Genomic DNA, 16,988 nt, shown 5'->3' with positions numbered 1-16,988 from the left:
ATGTCTGAACTTCCTCTAGAATATTAATTATTGCTTTAGTCTTTTAGTCTTATTTGAAGTAAACTAAGACATCTGCAATACGGGACACTTGTTAAGACTCGGTGTGTTTTAGCAGAGATGTATTTCTGTGTCCAGTCTGGAGGGTGTCAGATTCACATTGTTGTTGTTTCAGAATAAAAGTTTCTGCTGGTTGTAACAGATTAACAGCCAGCGACTGTGTGTGTGTGTGTGTGTGTGTGTGTGTGTGTGGGTCAGGGTCGTGACTCTGTGTGTGTTTCTGATCAGAGACAAACAGGACGCCTTGTGTTCCCCTCAGACCTCATTATAGCTCTGATACACACACACACACACACACACACACACACACACACACACACATATATTGACATCTGGAAAAGGTCAGAGGACGTGTGTGTGTGTGTGCGCGCCCACCTCCCACCTCCCACCTCCCAGCCTGTTTACCGGCTCCAACAACATGAGCCGACCCACCAAACCCTCTGAGGAACGCAGCACGGCGATCCGGAGACGCCGGAGATTCCAGCTGTCTCTGCTGGGTCCGCCTCTGTGTCCCTCTGTCTGTCTCTGTGTCCAGCAGCTGAAGAACAGACTCTGACTGGAAACATGTCAGATGTTCTCTGGGTTCTCTTCAGCTGAACTGGGAACCAGTTTGGTTAGTGGGAGCAGTGGAGTTTAGCAGTGAGAGGAACTGGAAACTTGATGACTCTCAGTGAAAAATCGGCGCTGCTGCTTTCCGTCTGGTTTTGTCCCGGTCCGATAATCCGCTGGATTCACTGTGGATTCCAGGAATTTTACACTTTTTGAACTTTGTCACATAAAGAAACACAAAATTCAACGTATTTTATTGGGTTTAATGCGAGGACGGTTTTAATTAGTGGTGGGACTGGATTAAAATGTTTAATGGAGTTAATTTCACAGCCTGTTAGTACTCTAAAATTATAGATAAAAAAATAAGCAACATTTTTAAGTCAAAAAACATTTTTTCTGCTAAGTTGTTCAATAAATAGAGAAGAGATATTTATCAATTTGTTCACCAATCAGATTGGAGCAATTCCTTGTAGCTCAATTTGAACACAAACATAGTCTTTTCCAGCATCCAATCAGATCGTTTATAAGCAGAACTGAACCCCAGTGGACCAGAAGACGCTTCATCCTCCACCGTTGCTGTTAGCGTGTTAGCTGTTAGCGTGTTAGCTGTTGTTGTCACTTGTGTACCAGAAACGCACAAATATAAAGGTTAAAATGGGAACCTTTGCATAAAAAAAGTGATTAATTGCATAAAAGCATTATAATTTAAAATCTATGTAATCAATGAATCAGAATCGTTGTGTTAAAGTACCAGCCGTCGTTTTAATTGAGTCAGATGATCATCAGTGTTTGTTTGTTCCTGCAGGGTTCTGATCCAGAGATGCTGCCACGCCTTCACACCTGATCCGTCAGATTGGTGAGTTCAAAACTTTTCAACATCCTGATGAACGTTCAGCTGATGGAAACCTTTTTACCAAGTCAAAAATAATGGAACCATGAATCCTGAGCTTTGCTTCAGCTCCTCTGGTTTCTCTGACAGCTGGAATTCCTGCAGGACTTTGACTTTGCTGCGTTTCCATTCAACTGTCATGCAAATTTTAAGCAAACTTTTAAAATGTCAGGGTACGCATAATGTGATTTAGTCAAATATTGACGCTACGCAGGGCTGGAATAAACAGGAAGAAGAGGTTTCTAACTCTCCCGCTTCTAGCTTCCTCTCCTGGATCAAACATTATTGAACTCATGGTTGTGCAGTTTATTTCTGTTTATAAAATCCAGTCTGACATGTTGGACCTGGAGGTGAACAGTGAACCCGGTGGGAGCATCACTGCAATGAAACGGCAAGTTGGTGAAACGCATTTTAATGGGACAACCGTCTGGCTGAAGCTCACCGTAAAACACACGCACACACACACACACACGCACACACGCACGTTTGTTTTGCTATCTTTGTGGGGACTTTCCATTGACTTCCATTCATTTCTACAGCCTAAACCTGACCTTTACCCTTTTCCTAACCCTAACCAACCAAAACTCAATTCATACCTTAGCCCTAACTCTGACCCCTGACCCAAAAACAGGGTTTCCCCTCGTGGTGACCAGGCTCCGGTCCCCACGAGGAGCGATTGGTCCCCACAACGTAGTATATGTCAGGAAAATCGTCCCCACAAGGTATTACAAACAAACGCACACACACACACACACGCACACACACACACACGCACACACACACAGACACACGCACACACACACAGACACACGCACACAGACACACGCACACACACACACACACACGCACACACACACACACACACACAGACACACGCACACGCACACACACACACACACAGACACACGCACACAGACACACGCACACACACACACGCACACACACACACACGCACACAGACACACGCACACACACACAGACACACGCACACAGACACACACACACACACACGCACACAGACACACACACACACACACACGCACACAGACACACACACACACACACACACACGCACACAGACACACGCACACAGACACACGCACACACACGCACACACACACACACACACCTGGTTGTGACCCCGGCTCCCCTGAACACGACGGGAACAGAAACGTCCCACTTTCTGAGGACTTCATGTTCACATGGGCTACAAACAATCTAACCAACACGTAACGTTTTACAGCAGGAGACTCGTCACAGTCGGTCTGAATAAATGTGATTTTCGCCATGCAGCTGCGATGATGATGGAAACTGATCCCGGTCCGGCCGTGCAGAGCCTGGCGGATCGACCCACAGGGCTGAAAGGTCAATGCTGACATTTAAAATGAAAACTTAGCAGCAATTCATGTGGAGATTCAGCGTATTATTTTCACACCTGAAGTCCGGTACCTCATAGTTCTGGTTCCTGAGGTTCGGTTGGGCAGGAGCGTTTGACACGCCGACATGTTGTGATGCTTCAGTCAACCGGTTCGCTGCAAGTTGTCGTCACAGAGCTACTTAAACATTTATCAATGATTACAACTTTAAACACTCATAGCTGAGTATCATCAGCATAGAAAATAAAGAATTAGATCAGAAAACTGGCTGATTGTTTGGCCTGGAGGGGAAATAAACAGAATCGCCCTGAGACGGAGCCCTGTGGTTCGCCACATGGCAGCTTCTGAGACGCTGACATGATCTGGTTTCTGGCCGAACGGTTGGAGGTTTGTTTGTTGTTTCCTTTTGTCTCGTCTGTCATGATGTGCTGCTGCTTTTCTCGGCCAGGTCCTCCTTAGTGAGGTTTTGATCTCAGTGAGTTTCTAAATAAAGTTTCATGAAAAATGAAAATTGTTTTATTATTTCAGAGGATGGACTCTGAAGTCATCCTCTGATGGACGGACTCGGTGGATCATGTTGTGATCAAACCTGGGATTCGTGTTGGTTTTTCCAGCAGGAAGCGGCAGCATCGTCCTGTAGAGAAACATGCCTCGGGTGTTTTCATGCGACTCGTTCACAAATTGTAAAATCCATATTTTCAGTCTTTCATGGCTTCCTAAGTTTGTCCAACATGAAGCGACAGGAAGAGCTCGTCTCCATCTTGTTTGGGATCAGCAGCTCTGGTTTCCTCTTTGTTCTTTTCTCCTGTTTCTCTGCTGAGGTTCCAATTAGAGAGCAGAATAAAAGCTTCAATGAGAAACTTCAGAGCTTCTGCCTCTGAAATCAGATGGATTTGGGTCACGCTGTGCAGAACTCTGTCGGAAGCAGAAAGATTTTCATATTTAACGTCTAAGTTGGTTTTCTGACGCTGATCTGAGTGGATGTAACATCAGCTCCTCTAAACGGGTCTGAGAGGAGGCGAACCGGCTCCGATTACAGATGAAACCCGTCAGAAAGTCCGATCCGTTCCCAATTACTGGCAGAAGAAATCCCTGCCAGGGCTGGACGTGTGCAGAGTGGACGCTGAGGGACGGATTGGGGACACGTTGGACAGGATTAGTTCCTCAGAGGGCAGAGCGGCGCACCGATCAGATATTCATCCCAAATGAGACATTTTTCCTTTGGCTGCTGTGTTAACCACATCGCTGACATTTCACCGTCGTTCCGCCGCCGCGGTTTGAGACGGCCGCTGCAGAGGAGTGAGGTCATCGGGTCAAGTGAAGCAGCAGTCGTGTTGGGCGAGCTCATTTCCTGCTGCCGCTGTTCGACCCGAGAGCAGCAGATTGTGACGGAGCGACGCGTCTTTGTGTCAGACGATGGATCCTGCTGCTCCAGACGACTTTTTAGCATCTTCGGTGAAGAAAACATGATGCATAAGTATAGATATTGTTTCTAAGGCAGACGGTTTGGCTGCTGATGAGGAACCTGAAGGCAGCAGAAAGCCTCTGCACAGACTCAAATGTTGCACTTTGTGACTTTATCAAATAAAAACATCTCAGATCATCTCTGAACTCCTGGATGGTTGAAAGCAAAGTTACTGTAGTTAAATAAAGCTAACCAAATAACAAAAACTGAAACTGAGAAAACATTTTCGTTAGCTGAATTAAATAAAAATGGTAATTAATAGGGAAAAACTAGAACATACTGATATAATATCCTTGCAAACTGATTTAATTTTTCTTTTTTTTTTCTTTTTTTGTTTTCAACACTCCGTGTTCATCCTGGCGCTACGCTAAGCTAGTCTACAAAGTGGCGACGGCTACAGTTGGGAGAAAACTCCAGTTAGTTTATGTTCAATGAACATTTTATCCGTTTTTTGCTGAGTATTTATTACTCAATCAATACGCAATCCCAATAAAATATTTTTACATAAAAATGAACTTAAAGTGAAAAATCTAACCAATAAAAACCAAAACTAAACAATATTTAATTCATATTAAATAATAAAACATATCAAACACTAAAAACTAATTGAAACTAACTCGACTAGAGAAACAAAAAGTAACAAAATAAAACTAAATTATAGTGAAAAAACCTAAAACTACTATAGTCCTGGTTGGGGAAGCTGTTCATTTCACTCTTTGTGTAAGAGTGAAATACAGCAACACACCCCTGGAAGCGGTTCTGTCCCAACAGTCAGAACCGACGGCACCGATCTCCTCTGGTCCATTGCAGAAACTTTGTTGGAGAGAAACGTCGTCTTTGCCTCCATTGTTGTCGTCTCTCTGCCTTGATGAGCAGGCTCTGCACTGGTGGCATCTTGATTAGGAAGAGATGAATGAAGCTTCCTCTGCAGATGAACGTCGGCTTCAGCAGCTTCCTGCATGTCAGGCTTTTTTAAAGTTTGAGTTTTGAAACTGTTTTCCACCATCGCGTCTCCCTGCAGGAAGCCGCCGGGCCTCATCATGTCTGACTGAAACCTGGATCTGTTTTTATATTAAAATCTGTAACCCAGCGTCAGTTCCAGTGATAACTGAGCTTCATATTAAAGCACGGCTTTTGACAAATGGCTGCGCAGCCAATCGGGTTAATGGATCCTGTTATCGGCGGTGGTGTCAGGATCCCAGCTGGATAATAATGACTGCTCTGCGTTTGCGGAGCATTTAATTCAATAAAGAGTCCATTACTTCCTGCCTGTTAGCCTGCAGCCTCTGCAGCCTGCTTCCCTCCCTTCACGTCTCCATGTCAGCCTCTTACTCTTTTAGATTTCATTAGGCTGAGTCCTCATTAGGAAACTGGATTTCTGAGGAAGAAAGGCGACCAAAGCCTCCTGGCCTGCTTACAGGAGCATAAAACACGACGCGTGGCATCGGGTTAATCCATTAGAGATTCTGCTTTCATGGAAAATTCTCCCTTTTTTACAGAATTTAAACAAGCCATTAAATATGAAGCTGCAGATGCTTCCATGGTTTCCATGAAATGTTCATCTGGATTTGGTGGATGAAGCTGACGTCATGGTGACGGAGCGAAAATCTGCGAGAAGAAAAGCTTTGCAGGCCGTCGGGTGGAGTGGCATCACAGCTTACAGCCCTCCGGGGTTCGATTCCTGACCTCATGACCTTTGCTGCTTGTCTTCTCTCTGTCTCTCTGTCCATTTCCTGTCTGACAGCTGACAGTAAAGGTCAGTAAAGTAACATTGTCAGGAAGGACATTCATCCAGACCTGGAGAATTTCTGAAACCAGTGTTGGATGGACCGAACTAAAACTTCAGCAGCGCTAACTGCAAAGAGCTAATCATAAACAAACACTGCTCAGCGCTACACCAACATAGCATAGCGCCCTCTACTGGGTCATATCTGTTATTGCACACCTTCCTGTTCGGCTTGCACTTCAGGACTTTTCACTCAGGTTTTCAGTTTTAGAGTTGAGTTTTGCTGACTGTGTTGCTCTTCACCTTAATTTGCTGTGACAGGACTTCAGTCAGAAATCATGCAGGATATTAATGAAAGCGTGTCGACCACCGCTAACTCCAAACTTTTCCTCAGCTCATAGCACATGAGGTGAGAGTTTTCAGTGTTTCAGTCTGAAAAGCGTCAGGAGCCGTCAGAGGTTTCCGTTTTTCTGCAGGAAGCTGTAACATCTGGATTCGTTCTGACTAAACGTCTTATAACGAATCAACAGAAACTCAGCTGCTGTTTCCATATCTGACAGAAAGTCAATTATGCTTTTTTTCATTGGGCTGTTTTATCTGTTTTTCTTTCTGCTGCTGTTTGATTTTCCTTCATCACCCTCCTCCTCCTCGCTCATGCTTCCCAGCAGGGAGTCAGACAGACGGATGATATCCACAGATGAGTGAACGAGTGGCTGATGGACGGGATGAGTTGGAGATGAAGGGATGAGAGTCGGATCCTTCAGGCAGCGAGAAGGCAGAAAGGTTTTCTCTGTAGGAAACTTCCTCATTCCTCATCTTCCTCATCTTCTTCTTTGAGATAAATTTATCTCCATGTCTACGTCTTCCTGGACCGTCTGGACGTCTTCGTCCGGCTGTTTGTCTTGATGCAGACAGAGGACTGTGGGTGTAAGCTGCCATTTCTAAAGTTATACAGCAGAAAATTAACAGCAGTAATTTGGGTTGTTTAAGAGAAAACATGGCGGTTCATTTATCAATCAGTCGTATTTTCACCATGTTATTTACTTATTTATAAATGTCACAGTTTCAAACTAAACATTTAGTTCATACAAACCTAAATATTTAGCTTTGATCTAACTAAATATTCAGTTTGGAACAAAAAGCTAAATAATTAGCTTCAAACTAAATATTAGAAAACTAAATATTCAGTTTAAAGCTAATTATTTAGACTTCAGAATATTTAGTTTTAAGCTAAGTATCTAGTCTGAAACTAAATATTTAGTTCACATATTAACTATTTAGCTTTAAGCTAAATATTTATATTTAGTTTAACCTTAAACTAAATATAAATGTGAACTTGAAAATTACACATTTAGCTTCAAACTAAATATTTTTGTAGGAGCTAAATATTTAGCTTTTTATTATTTAGTTTGAAAGTGTGACATTGGAAATAACATTTATAAATATATAATTTTGAAAACTGAACTGTCATATTCTTCTCTTCCTGCAGGCTAAATAACTCAGATTATTGCTGCTAATTTCCTCCATATTCAGACTCAGTTTGGTTCTGAACATCGTTCCTCAATAATTCAGCTCCGTTTATCCATCCCATAATAAAACTGTCGTATTTAAATCTTCTGCAGCTGTCAGAGCTAAACTGTCACTAATGAGTGGAAGAGACTTTTTAAATGTGGAGTCCGACCCGAGTCGGGTTGCAGATCCTGGATCTGGATCTTTAACCAGCCTCTGCCTTCTGTCTGAGCAGAAACGTCCTGAGAACAGAGGAAGGAATATTCTGGTGAAGTTGAAGTTTCTCCAGCCGAAGCCGAGGATGACCTGCTTCTTAAAGGGGCAGAATCTCGTGAAATCGACTTTTTAAGCTTTGCATCATGATATAAAGTTATTCCCTCATCAGATATAGACCTAGAATGTTGTCTTGATTCTTTGATACATGTTTGAGAAACTCTTTAATCTCCATGGCAACCATTAAGCTGCTCCTTCAGACTAGCCAGCAGCAATTAGCAAACATCTGCTGAGCTCATCGTAGAAGCTACTTCTCAGAGCGACGCTGGTAAAAATGTTAAAGCGTTAATAGAGGAGCCATGTTGGGATGACTTCCTGGAGGCGGAGCTTCAGACAGAGCAGGAGCTTCTTAAAGAGACAGAGGCCCAATGTCAAGACGTTCAATTTGATATGTAGCATTTTTATAACAATTGAAGGTAGCAGAGTTGCCTACAGCAATAACTCTGAAGAATTTGAGTTAATATGAGTTACAACATTTAATGAAATCATGTTTGAATTGGAATTGAATTTGCCTATAAAACACATAATTCTGCTCCTTCAGTCTGTTTGTATTTGGAGGATGAAGTGAAGTGAAACATTTTGCTGCCTGTTTTTGCAGGTGGGTTCTGTTAAGCTCAGTTTCTCCTTCAGTCAGTGCCTCCGCCTGGATCAGAACCACGTTCCTCAGACGCAGGAGTTTCTGTTTTCAGGAGTTTTCTGCTGAGGCCATCAGAAGATGTCAGCAGCATCTCTGCTCTCCTTCACCCTGACCTGCAGTCACTGCACGCTGTGTGTCTCCACGCAGAGCAGAGCAGAGGAGATGTATGCATCCTCACGGCCGGCTGCTGTCCTGGATCAACCTCCTCTCTGCCGGCGCTTTGCGCTGAGAGCCGACCTCCACTTCCTCCGCCCAGGATTTAGGTTTTCTCTCCCGGTCCAGCATTGTTTAAGCCGCTGGAACGTTTCTGACTCCTCCAGATAAACTCTGCTGAGTCTGAAGCTGCTCCACATTCAGATGCTTCAGATGTTCGCTCTCTGCTTCAGGCTCTGGCTGTGTGAGTGTGTGTGTTTCTTTGCACAGTCAGTGTGTCCATTCCTGCTGTGAGTCCAGCCGTCCCCCCGGTGTGTGACTCAGACAGTGTGTGTGTGTGTGTGTGTGTGTGTGTGTGTGTGCGTGTGTGTGTGTGTGTGTGTGTGTGTGTGTGTGTGTGTGAGTTCCTATTTGCTCCGTCAGCCCAGCCGTGTGCATGCAACACATGCTTCACGCTCTATTTGTGTCTCAGTTGGTCTGTGTGTTCATGCCAGTTGTGTTCATATTGCTGTCTCCTGAGTGGTGTGTGTGTGTGTGTGTGTGTGTGTGTTCAGACATCTGAAGGGTTTTAGTAAACACAGTGACAAACAAACCCTGTTTAGCTTTAGCCTCCTAATCATCTGCTCATAATAAATATTGGCTCATAAACCTGTCAGATTAATAATAGCAGAACCAAAGAGTAAAAACTAAGTACACCCCATGACCCAACAGGGCCACCATCCTTCACTTTATCACTCTCTCTTTGTGGATAAATATTGGTGTAATATTGCTTCAGCACAGGCTGAGGTTTGGACTTTGACTAGGCCTTCCTGATGTAGAGCTACATGCAGTATAATGCAGATTATAACCAGATCTGAATCAAAAAGCAGCTCTAACCAGCTGAACTCAGTGTTTCGGTGGTTTTTCAGTTTCCTGGAAGTTTGTTCCAGATTTGCGGAGCATAGAAGCTGAATGCTGCTTCTCCATGTTTGGTTCTGATGCAGAGCAGAACCAGAACCAGAAGATCTGAGAGGTCTGGAGGGTTGCTATGACAACAGCAGATCTTTTGTGTATTTGGAGGGAAAACATCTTCACTTTGTTTTTTTCTCCGGTAGGATCTTTAAATCTTAAAATGACTGTAAACTGACGGTGGCAGCAGGTTGCAGCAGCTCTTTAGTTTTCTGCTTGAATCGTTGCTGTTTGGACAATTCTTCCCTCTGGTTCTGGATGCTGAACAGCTGGAAGGATTTCTGCTTTTACTTTTCCAACTTTCAGACACCAGTTATGATGCGTAACCGTGGCAGCAAGGTGTTTTTTTTTCAACTCGGAGCAGCTGATTAGCATCTCAAAAGCTCAACTAACACCTGAACTTTGACTCCATATCCCAGCAGTGTTGAAAAGCTTCATGGATGCAGAGGGACAGGAAGTTGCATCATCTCTTCTGTGTGGAAACAGGAAAAACTAACTGGATGAACTTCAAATCCAATAAAGGACCTAGACAGAGTTTTCCATTTATCATGGCATTTACTGGATCTTATCCCCTACTCCAACATCTCTCTGCCCGGCTTCTAACCAGACTGAGATTTAAAGAGAAGCAGCAAAAGCAAAGGAGGTGGATTAGCACCTGATGGCATCAGCAATTACACGTTACTGTGGAATGTTGTCTCTGTTTCAGATGTTGAGCTGCTAGCATGTCAGGACAGACAGTTGTAAAGCAACAGTCTTCAGTCAGAGGCTCCTTATGATTTGCTGCAAGCCTGACTGCTACTGGAGATCCTTCCAGCCCACAGCATCACCATCCACAGCGACTCTCTGAAGACACCTGAATGATCAACATTTAATTTCCCTTCAGGATAAATAAAGGATTTCTGATTCTGGCGGCCATCTTGTTTCTAGAGGAGAGGATTTCTCCTCCAACCCTCCAGAGCAGTCCAGTGTTTCTGTTTCTCTGTCCTGACCTTTAACTCAATCCCACTGACAGCGTTCCTAGTTATCGAGGAAAGAGAGAGGAGGAGGGCCGTGAACAGAGAAGAAATGAGCAGCTTCACACCTACGGAGGAAACGAAGCGCTTCCTCTCCAGATTCTTCTTGGAGGAATAAATGAGTCGGTGTGGAGGGTGGAGTGGATCTGTTTAAGGTGTTAATTTGTGGATCCTTTCCTGGCAGTGGCAGCTGTGTGGAGACGCCCTCCTGCTTCCTGCTGGATGACCTTTCATTACTGTTAGCATCCTGCCATTATCCCGTCCCTTTAATTACAGTCATCAGAACCAGCAGGACCGGGTCGTCCCAGTCCGGCTTTGTCTTTTTCTCTCTCATACTTTGTTTTTAACTGTTGTGTCTGCTGCAAACTTCAGCCACACACACACACACACACACACACACACACACACACACACACACACACACACACCCACACCAGTGGTGATGTCAGCCTGTGTTATAGACACACACATCCCTGCTGCTCAGCCATGACATCATTATCTCACACACACCAGCAGGAACACACACACTTGATGGAATGAGACGCAGCAGGATCATAAACCTGGATTGTGTCCCATCAGGAGCTGGATGATAATCTGATGAACGATGGGATGTTTGTGTTCCTGGGACATAAATAAATCAGAATAGATGCAGCTGTGATCTCATTTCTCCTTATTAAAGCCGAACGATTTATTAAACTGAAGCAAATACGATATCTGAGATTGTTGCTGTTGAGTTTTTTAATTTGGGTTTAACATGGACTTTAACTTGTTCATCTAGATGAACTAATTGCACTGATGTGTTAAAGTTGTTGACATAATTATTCGTTTGTTTTTACACTGTTTTCTGCTGTTAAGCCGATCTGACTGGACGCTGGAAATGACTGCTGCTGTGTTCATGTTGTTAGCCCACATGTACGATGCTCTGATTCAGGTTTCCATCTCTCCCTCTGCTGAGGCCAGTTCCTCTGAATCCTCCCAGGCTGATGAAAGGTTATTGCTCTGAGTTACAGCAGCTCGACATGCGGCCATATTTAAAGAAGACTCAGATCCAGACACTGAAAGGACATTTTTACGCTCAGTTTGTCCTTGAGATCTTTGCCCAACGTGGGTCTTTGTTTTTAATCCAATCAGCATGAAGACACCAGCGGCTGTCTCTCCGTTTAATCCAATCAGGTTTTGGATGCAGTTTGTTGCTGGCCAGAATGAGTCGGGCCGTCCACCTGGTGATCAGATCCAATAAAATCAAATCATGGACAACCGTGAAGTCTTGATCTCTCTGCCGTGATTGGAGGAATGAACAGACTCCACCAGAGAGAAGTCAGTCATTTGTTCATTTCCTGTTGGAAAAATTAAAAACTCATTTATTATCATTGGAAATATTTTCAGAACCGACTGAAACATGGTTCTGTTTTCTTCTCAGGAGGACAACAATGAAGCAAACGGCTTCTCTGTGTTCGGTCTCCATGGTAACAAACAGTTGTGTTGTAGTTCTCATGTGATGTCACACTTCCAGGAACTCTGTAGCTGGCAGCCATCTTGGTAGGTAGTTGCTATGACAACGACAAACAAGCCACAAGCTTTGAATTAGCTCTCAATGTTCTATCTAACCTATAAACAATATCAGTACAACTGTTACTTCATTATCATTTTTAGTACTCTACCGGCCTCTGTGTAGTACTAAGATAAATATTAATTATATTTACTGTAGTTCTTGCTTCATAACTAGCAAATTTAGCACAGCTAATGTAGCTTTTACATGCAGCCTGTTGTTTACTGACTCTGCCAGTCTGCAGAACCGTCGTTCGTCCTTTACAAATCCGTTTAGACACTGACTGTACAGATGTCCGGCTCATTCTTCGTGTTAAGTAGTGAGCTTCAGTTGGACATCAGAGGCAGCTCGTCCACACCGTCCGACATGTTTCCATTCTCTGTCTTACACGGGTCGGTCCTGACAGAAGCCATTTTGTTTATGTAACTTTCTCACGCTGGTTAAGAGTTTCCACATATTTTCTTTTTGTTGGAAGCCATGGGTCGCTGTGCTTTGTGCTGCGCTTGCCTACCAAGATGGCGCCGATCACTTCTGGTCCAGACTTGTGGGAACTATGTGCAGCGTTCCTCATCACTTCTGTTACTGGACCATCAGGATGTTTAATCACTCGCCCACTGCTTCTCCGTTCCCTGTTCAGCTGAAGTCCTGACTGGTGTTCCTCTCAGAACCTACTGGTGGACCAGCATTCCCAGTAGTCCAGGTTTTAATGGTGGTTTACGCCTCGTCTCCGCCAGTGTTGTGTCCATCACAGAGCATCACCGCCAGCATCAAGCCAGATTCATTAGCAGATAAAAATGAAAAGGAATAATTTGACTCAGTTTTCTTTGGAAAGATTTAGATTTTTCCATTTCTTCCACATATTGGAACAATTCAGTTTTAAAATGAGGGATTATAATCCAGATTGTTATGATGGTGTAAAATAAATGAGAATTTACCACAAAGAGCGGAAAATGAAACATGTTGAGCCTTGAAAATATCAGGTGATGTGACTCTGAGTTGTCTTGATGTCATCTGGACTCAGTGGTGACCTCACATATTCAAGGTTCATTCTGTACAAGGCCACAGCGTGTGTGTGTGTGTGTGTGTGTGTGTGTGTGTGTGTGTGTGTGTGTGTGTGTGTGTGTGTGTGTGTGTGTGTGTGTGTGTGTGTGCGTGCGTGCGTGCGTGCGTGCGTGCGTGCGTGCGTGCGTGCGTGCGTGCGTGCGTGCGTGCACATTATATATGACTCGGGGAGAGAGGCTGAAGCATCTGAAAGAGCCTCAATAATTTATAATGTTCTGGATTTACATCTCACACACACAGGTTGCAGCTGAAAACTAAACGAATCTTTTTCAGTACCTGAAGTAACGGAGCGTCACACACATCCAGCCTGAACGCAGGTATCTGAACGCTGAGCCGATCTGTCCGCTCGCTGCTGCTGCTGACGTTAAGCGCCGTGGTTCCCAGTCAGAGACGTCATGAGAAGCTGCTGGTCTCGCGTGCCAGACAGGCTGCATGCTGACCTACTTTGGTTCAGATTCTGTATTTTTTATGAGGCTGGAAGAAGCAGACGCTCTCAGCACAAATGGAGATGGATACATACGGCTCAATGCAATCAATACAATCCCATCACACACACACACACACACACACACAGGCTGGAATGAAGCAGAAATCTCTTCATGAATGTCTTTATTCACATGCACACCTTAAAACCACCAAGGATCCCTGTTGGCATAGAGACAGACGCCTGAAGGACAGACTTTCAGACACGAAGCATAAAATCACAGATGCTCAAGGAAATGTCAGCAGCTTCCTGGGAAAATGATCAAAGGAAGTCATGATGCGTGTGACACACACACACACATCCATAGGCTGCATGCAAACCACGGACAGCTTCTCATTAGTGTGCAGCAATGGCTGCCGGTTTCATTTCTGTTTGTTTCTGCCTTGTTTGTGTAAAAGGAAAACTTTAAGCGTCTTCACAGCGTTTCCTTTCTTTTCCATTCCGGCGCTTTCCGCGCTCCTCTCCCAGTTAGCTCATGAGCTACTGCTCAGATCGACTGACTGGAGAAACTCTGGTCATTTCCACATTACTGCAGCAGAACCAAACACACCGGGTTCATACCAGAGGAGATTTAACTGGGAATGTTGTCTAAACTCCGAGCACAGTGGGAGCAAACCAGTTCATACTGATCTTAAACTGGGACCAACGGCCCACAGGCTGAAACCTGAACTTCTGGCATCACTTTCTAACAACCTTTTCAAAGTCCAGTCTACAAACATCTGTGTTGCTCCCTCTAGTGGCAGACAGAAGAAATGTCTCTGTAGTCGAAGCACAGTTTGACCAGAAGTTGTGTTCATAGCTTCTGGTGACTCTGCTGCACCGGATTAGATACAACCTGCAACAGAACAGAACCAGCCTTTATTTTTTTAAAGTAAAGAAATCCAGACGTAGCAGACATGCTAATAAAATATGATAAAAAGATTAAGAAGAGACTTTACAGTCGGGGCAAATTTACAACATGACAGAAATACTGTACAGTAATTTAAAAACAGTCAGATTCACATACATTTTCAACAACTTGTGCTTGAATATTTGTGAGAAAAAAGTCAAACTGTGAAAATAACAGCTGAGACTGGAGAACACTCAGTTCACTAATTTACTAGTTACACATAAATTACACTGGAGACCCTAAAACCTTTTTGTTTTTACATCCTGGTGCTCGTTGATGATGAACCTACTGGGCCTGAACCAGGTCTTTGACTTGTTGGCAGGTATTTCCCTTTATGACCAGAAGGTGGCAGCAGTGCACCAAGCTGTTTGGCTGAACTGTATTTTATTCACTATAGAAGGAAAATCTAAATAATATGAAGGTTTTTCTCTTTCTGCTTCCTACAGAACAAGAACCGGGATAAAAGCGATACTTCCACCAGTCCAACCAGTCCAGTTCCATCGTCTGGACCCGGAACCTAGCCGTTGCTTTTCGGGGGCTTTCCATCGTTCCTCAGCGGGTTCTTCAGAGGTTCTCCGTGGTGTTCTGCTCAGCTCCTCTCGCCTCGGCGCCTTGGACCTTCATGCGTCTCTTAGCGGCAGACTCCGCCCACCACGCCGCCGCCCGGACCATGAGCTGTGAACAGGAGTTTGGAGACGGGGCCATGGGGGTCACGCTCACGCTTCGCCTCCTCATGCACGGAAAGGTAAAGAACCCATCGGAGCAGGGCCGGCCCAAGGCATAAGAGATTTAAACAGCTGCTTAGGGCCTCCACACCACCAGGGGGCACCCAAGAACCCCGAGCTAACATGACAATATATTTAAAATAACATTCAAACCAAATGCTTTTGCACATGGGAAAACATTTTCTATATTAATTATTAAGGTTGTTGCTCTCGTCCTGTTGATGGCTGCTGTCACTGTTAAGGAAATATAAGATATTAAACATGTTTACTTGTTAACTGTAAATTCAGTGTTGAAATAGTTAAAATAATTTGGTATACTTAAATAATGCTGCATCTCAAAATCCAAATATTTTTTTAGTTTGCTACTCCTGTAAGGTTAAAATCATTAGTCATAATAACACTGGTATGATGTGAGCTAATCACAAATAATGCTAATGATACGCAGCTATGTTACACACAAAGACTAGCTTATGAATGATGAAGCATCTTGGTATGAGGGGCCCCAAACAAAAATCTGCTTAGGGCCCCAAAAAGGCTTGGGCCGGCCCTGGATGAGAGCGTCGGTCCTGCTGCACCGTCCTGCAGGAACGCTTCCTGCTAGCTTACATCGACCCGGTGCTGCTGGAGCGAACACAGATCCAGGCTCATTCCCAGTTCCTCAGCTGAACTTTTTCTAACTGGTTGTTTTTCTTTCCTACACAGGAAGTTGGGAGTATTATTGGAAAGGTGAGTTCCTAATGGCTGTTTCCTTCACAACAGCTGCGTTTCCATTACATGCAGAAAACTGTAATATTCCACTAATGCAGAGGTTCCCAAACTGTGGGGCGCGCCCCCTATGGGGAGCGCCGTGTCATTGCAGTGGGGCGCGGGAAGCCGTCTGGATGAAAAAAAAAACAAAACATGAACGCTGTATGCGCTGGGTTTTTACCTTAGAATGGCCAACTCTCTGTTATTCCTGTCAGTTTGATACAGTAGAGGCTTCCACACTTCCCATATCTGTGTCCTCTGTCACTTTTATCAGCAGTTAAAACTGTTTAATCCGTTGTTAACATGTTGTAACCGTTTCCGAGCCGCCTTTAAACGCAACATGAGCGCTACGACGCTCGCGCTGGGTTTCCACCTGTGAAGGAGACCTGCTGCTGCTGGGCGGAGCTACGGAGGTTTGTGTTAGAATCACGGCAGCAAACCAGCAAAACGCAAAGAACTTTTCACAGTTTTTCCCTCCAAACTAACCGACTGAGTTGAGTAAAGCTGTTGGATGCAGGTAATGTTAGCTAAAAGATGACTAGCTAATGTTAGCTAAAAGATGACTAGCTAACATCAATGCAGCACCTTAAGCTGAACAAGTAGCCTGTAGGCTACCGATGTTGGTGTCTATTTTCAGCTACGTACATTCATTTTGCCCCCAAACAGTTAGACAGGGAATCTCTAAGGATCCTCTTCCCCCCTCCCCCCACACACATCATTCAACCAGACAGCTATTTGTAATCCATAGGGGGGGGGCCCAGAAAATGTTTGGAAACTGCTGGAGGGGCCCAGGAGAAAAAGTTTGGGAACCACTACACTAATGTAAAAATACAACACAGGTGAGGTTTTTCCATTAAATAAGAAACACAATTTAAATACTTTCTAATGATATATTATTAAAAAACATGCTGCACCATCCTCCTCCTACCACTTCCTG

At 44.2% G+C, this 16,988-nt stretch overlaps 1 protein-coding gene across 2 annotated transcripts in view; it reads left to right on the top strand.

Moving 5' to 3' along the window:
* Positions 1–16,988, top strand: part of pcbp4 (poly(rC) binding protein 4) — an 84,638-nt gene that overhangs the window by 27,915 nt on the left and 39,735 nt on the right. For both annotated transcript variants that reach the window (XM_088005878.1, XM_088005877.1), the window contains exons 2-4: positions 1,412–1,462; positions 15,026–15,324; positions 16,007–16,030. In XM_088005878.1, the coding sequence (XP_087862004.1) occupies positions 15,202–15,324; positions 16,007–16,030 (147 nt within the window). In that variant the 5' untranslated portion in view covers positions 1,412–1,462; positions 15,026–15,201. The remainder of the gene's footprint in view (positions 1–1,411; positions 1,463–15,025; positions 15,325–16,006; positions 16,031–16,988) is intronic.

This window comes from Poecilia mexicana, unplaced genomic scaffold (assembly GCF_051168715.1).
Source record: "Poecilia mexicana isolate PSO_F unplaced genomic scaffold, ASM5116871v1 scaffold_5, whole genome shotgun sequence".
In the NCBI taxonomy this organism is placed as follows: Eukaryota; Metazoa; Chordata; class Actinopteri; order Cyprinodontiformes; family Poeciliidae; genus Poecilia; species Poecilia mexicana.
Note: the sequence above shows the minus strand (reverse complement) of the source record. Positions and strands in the feature narration are given on the sequence as shown.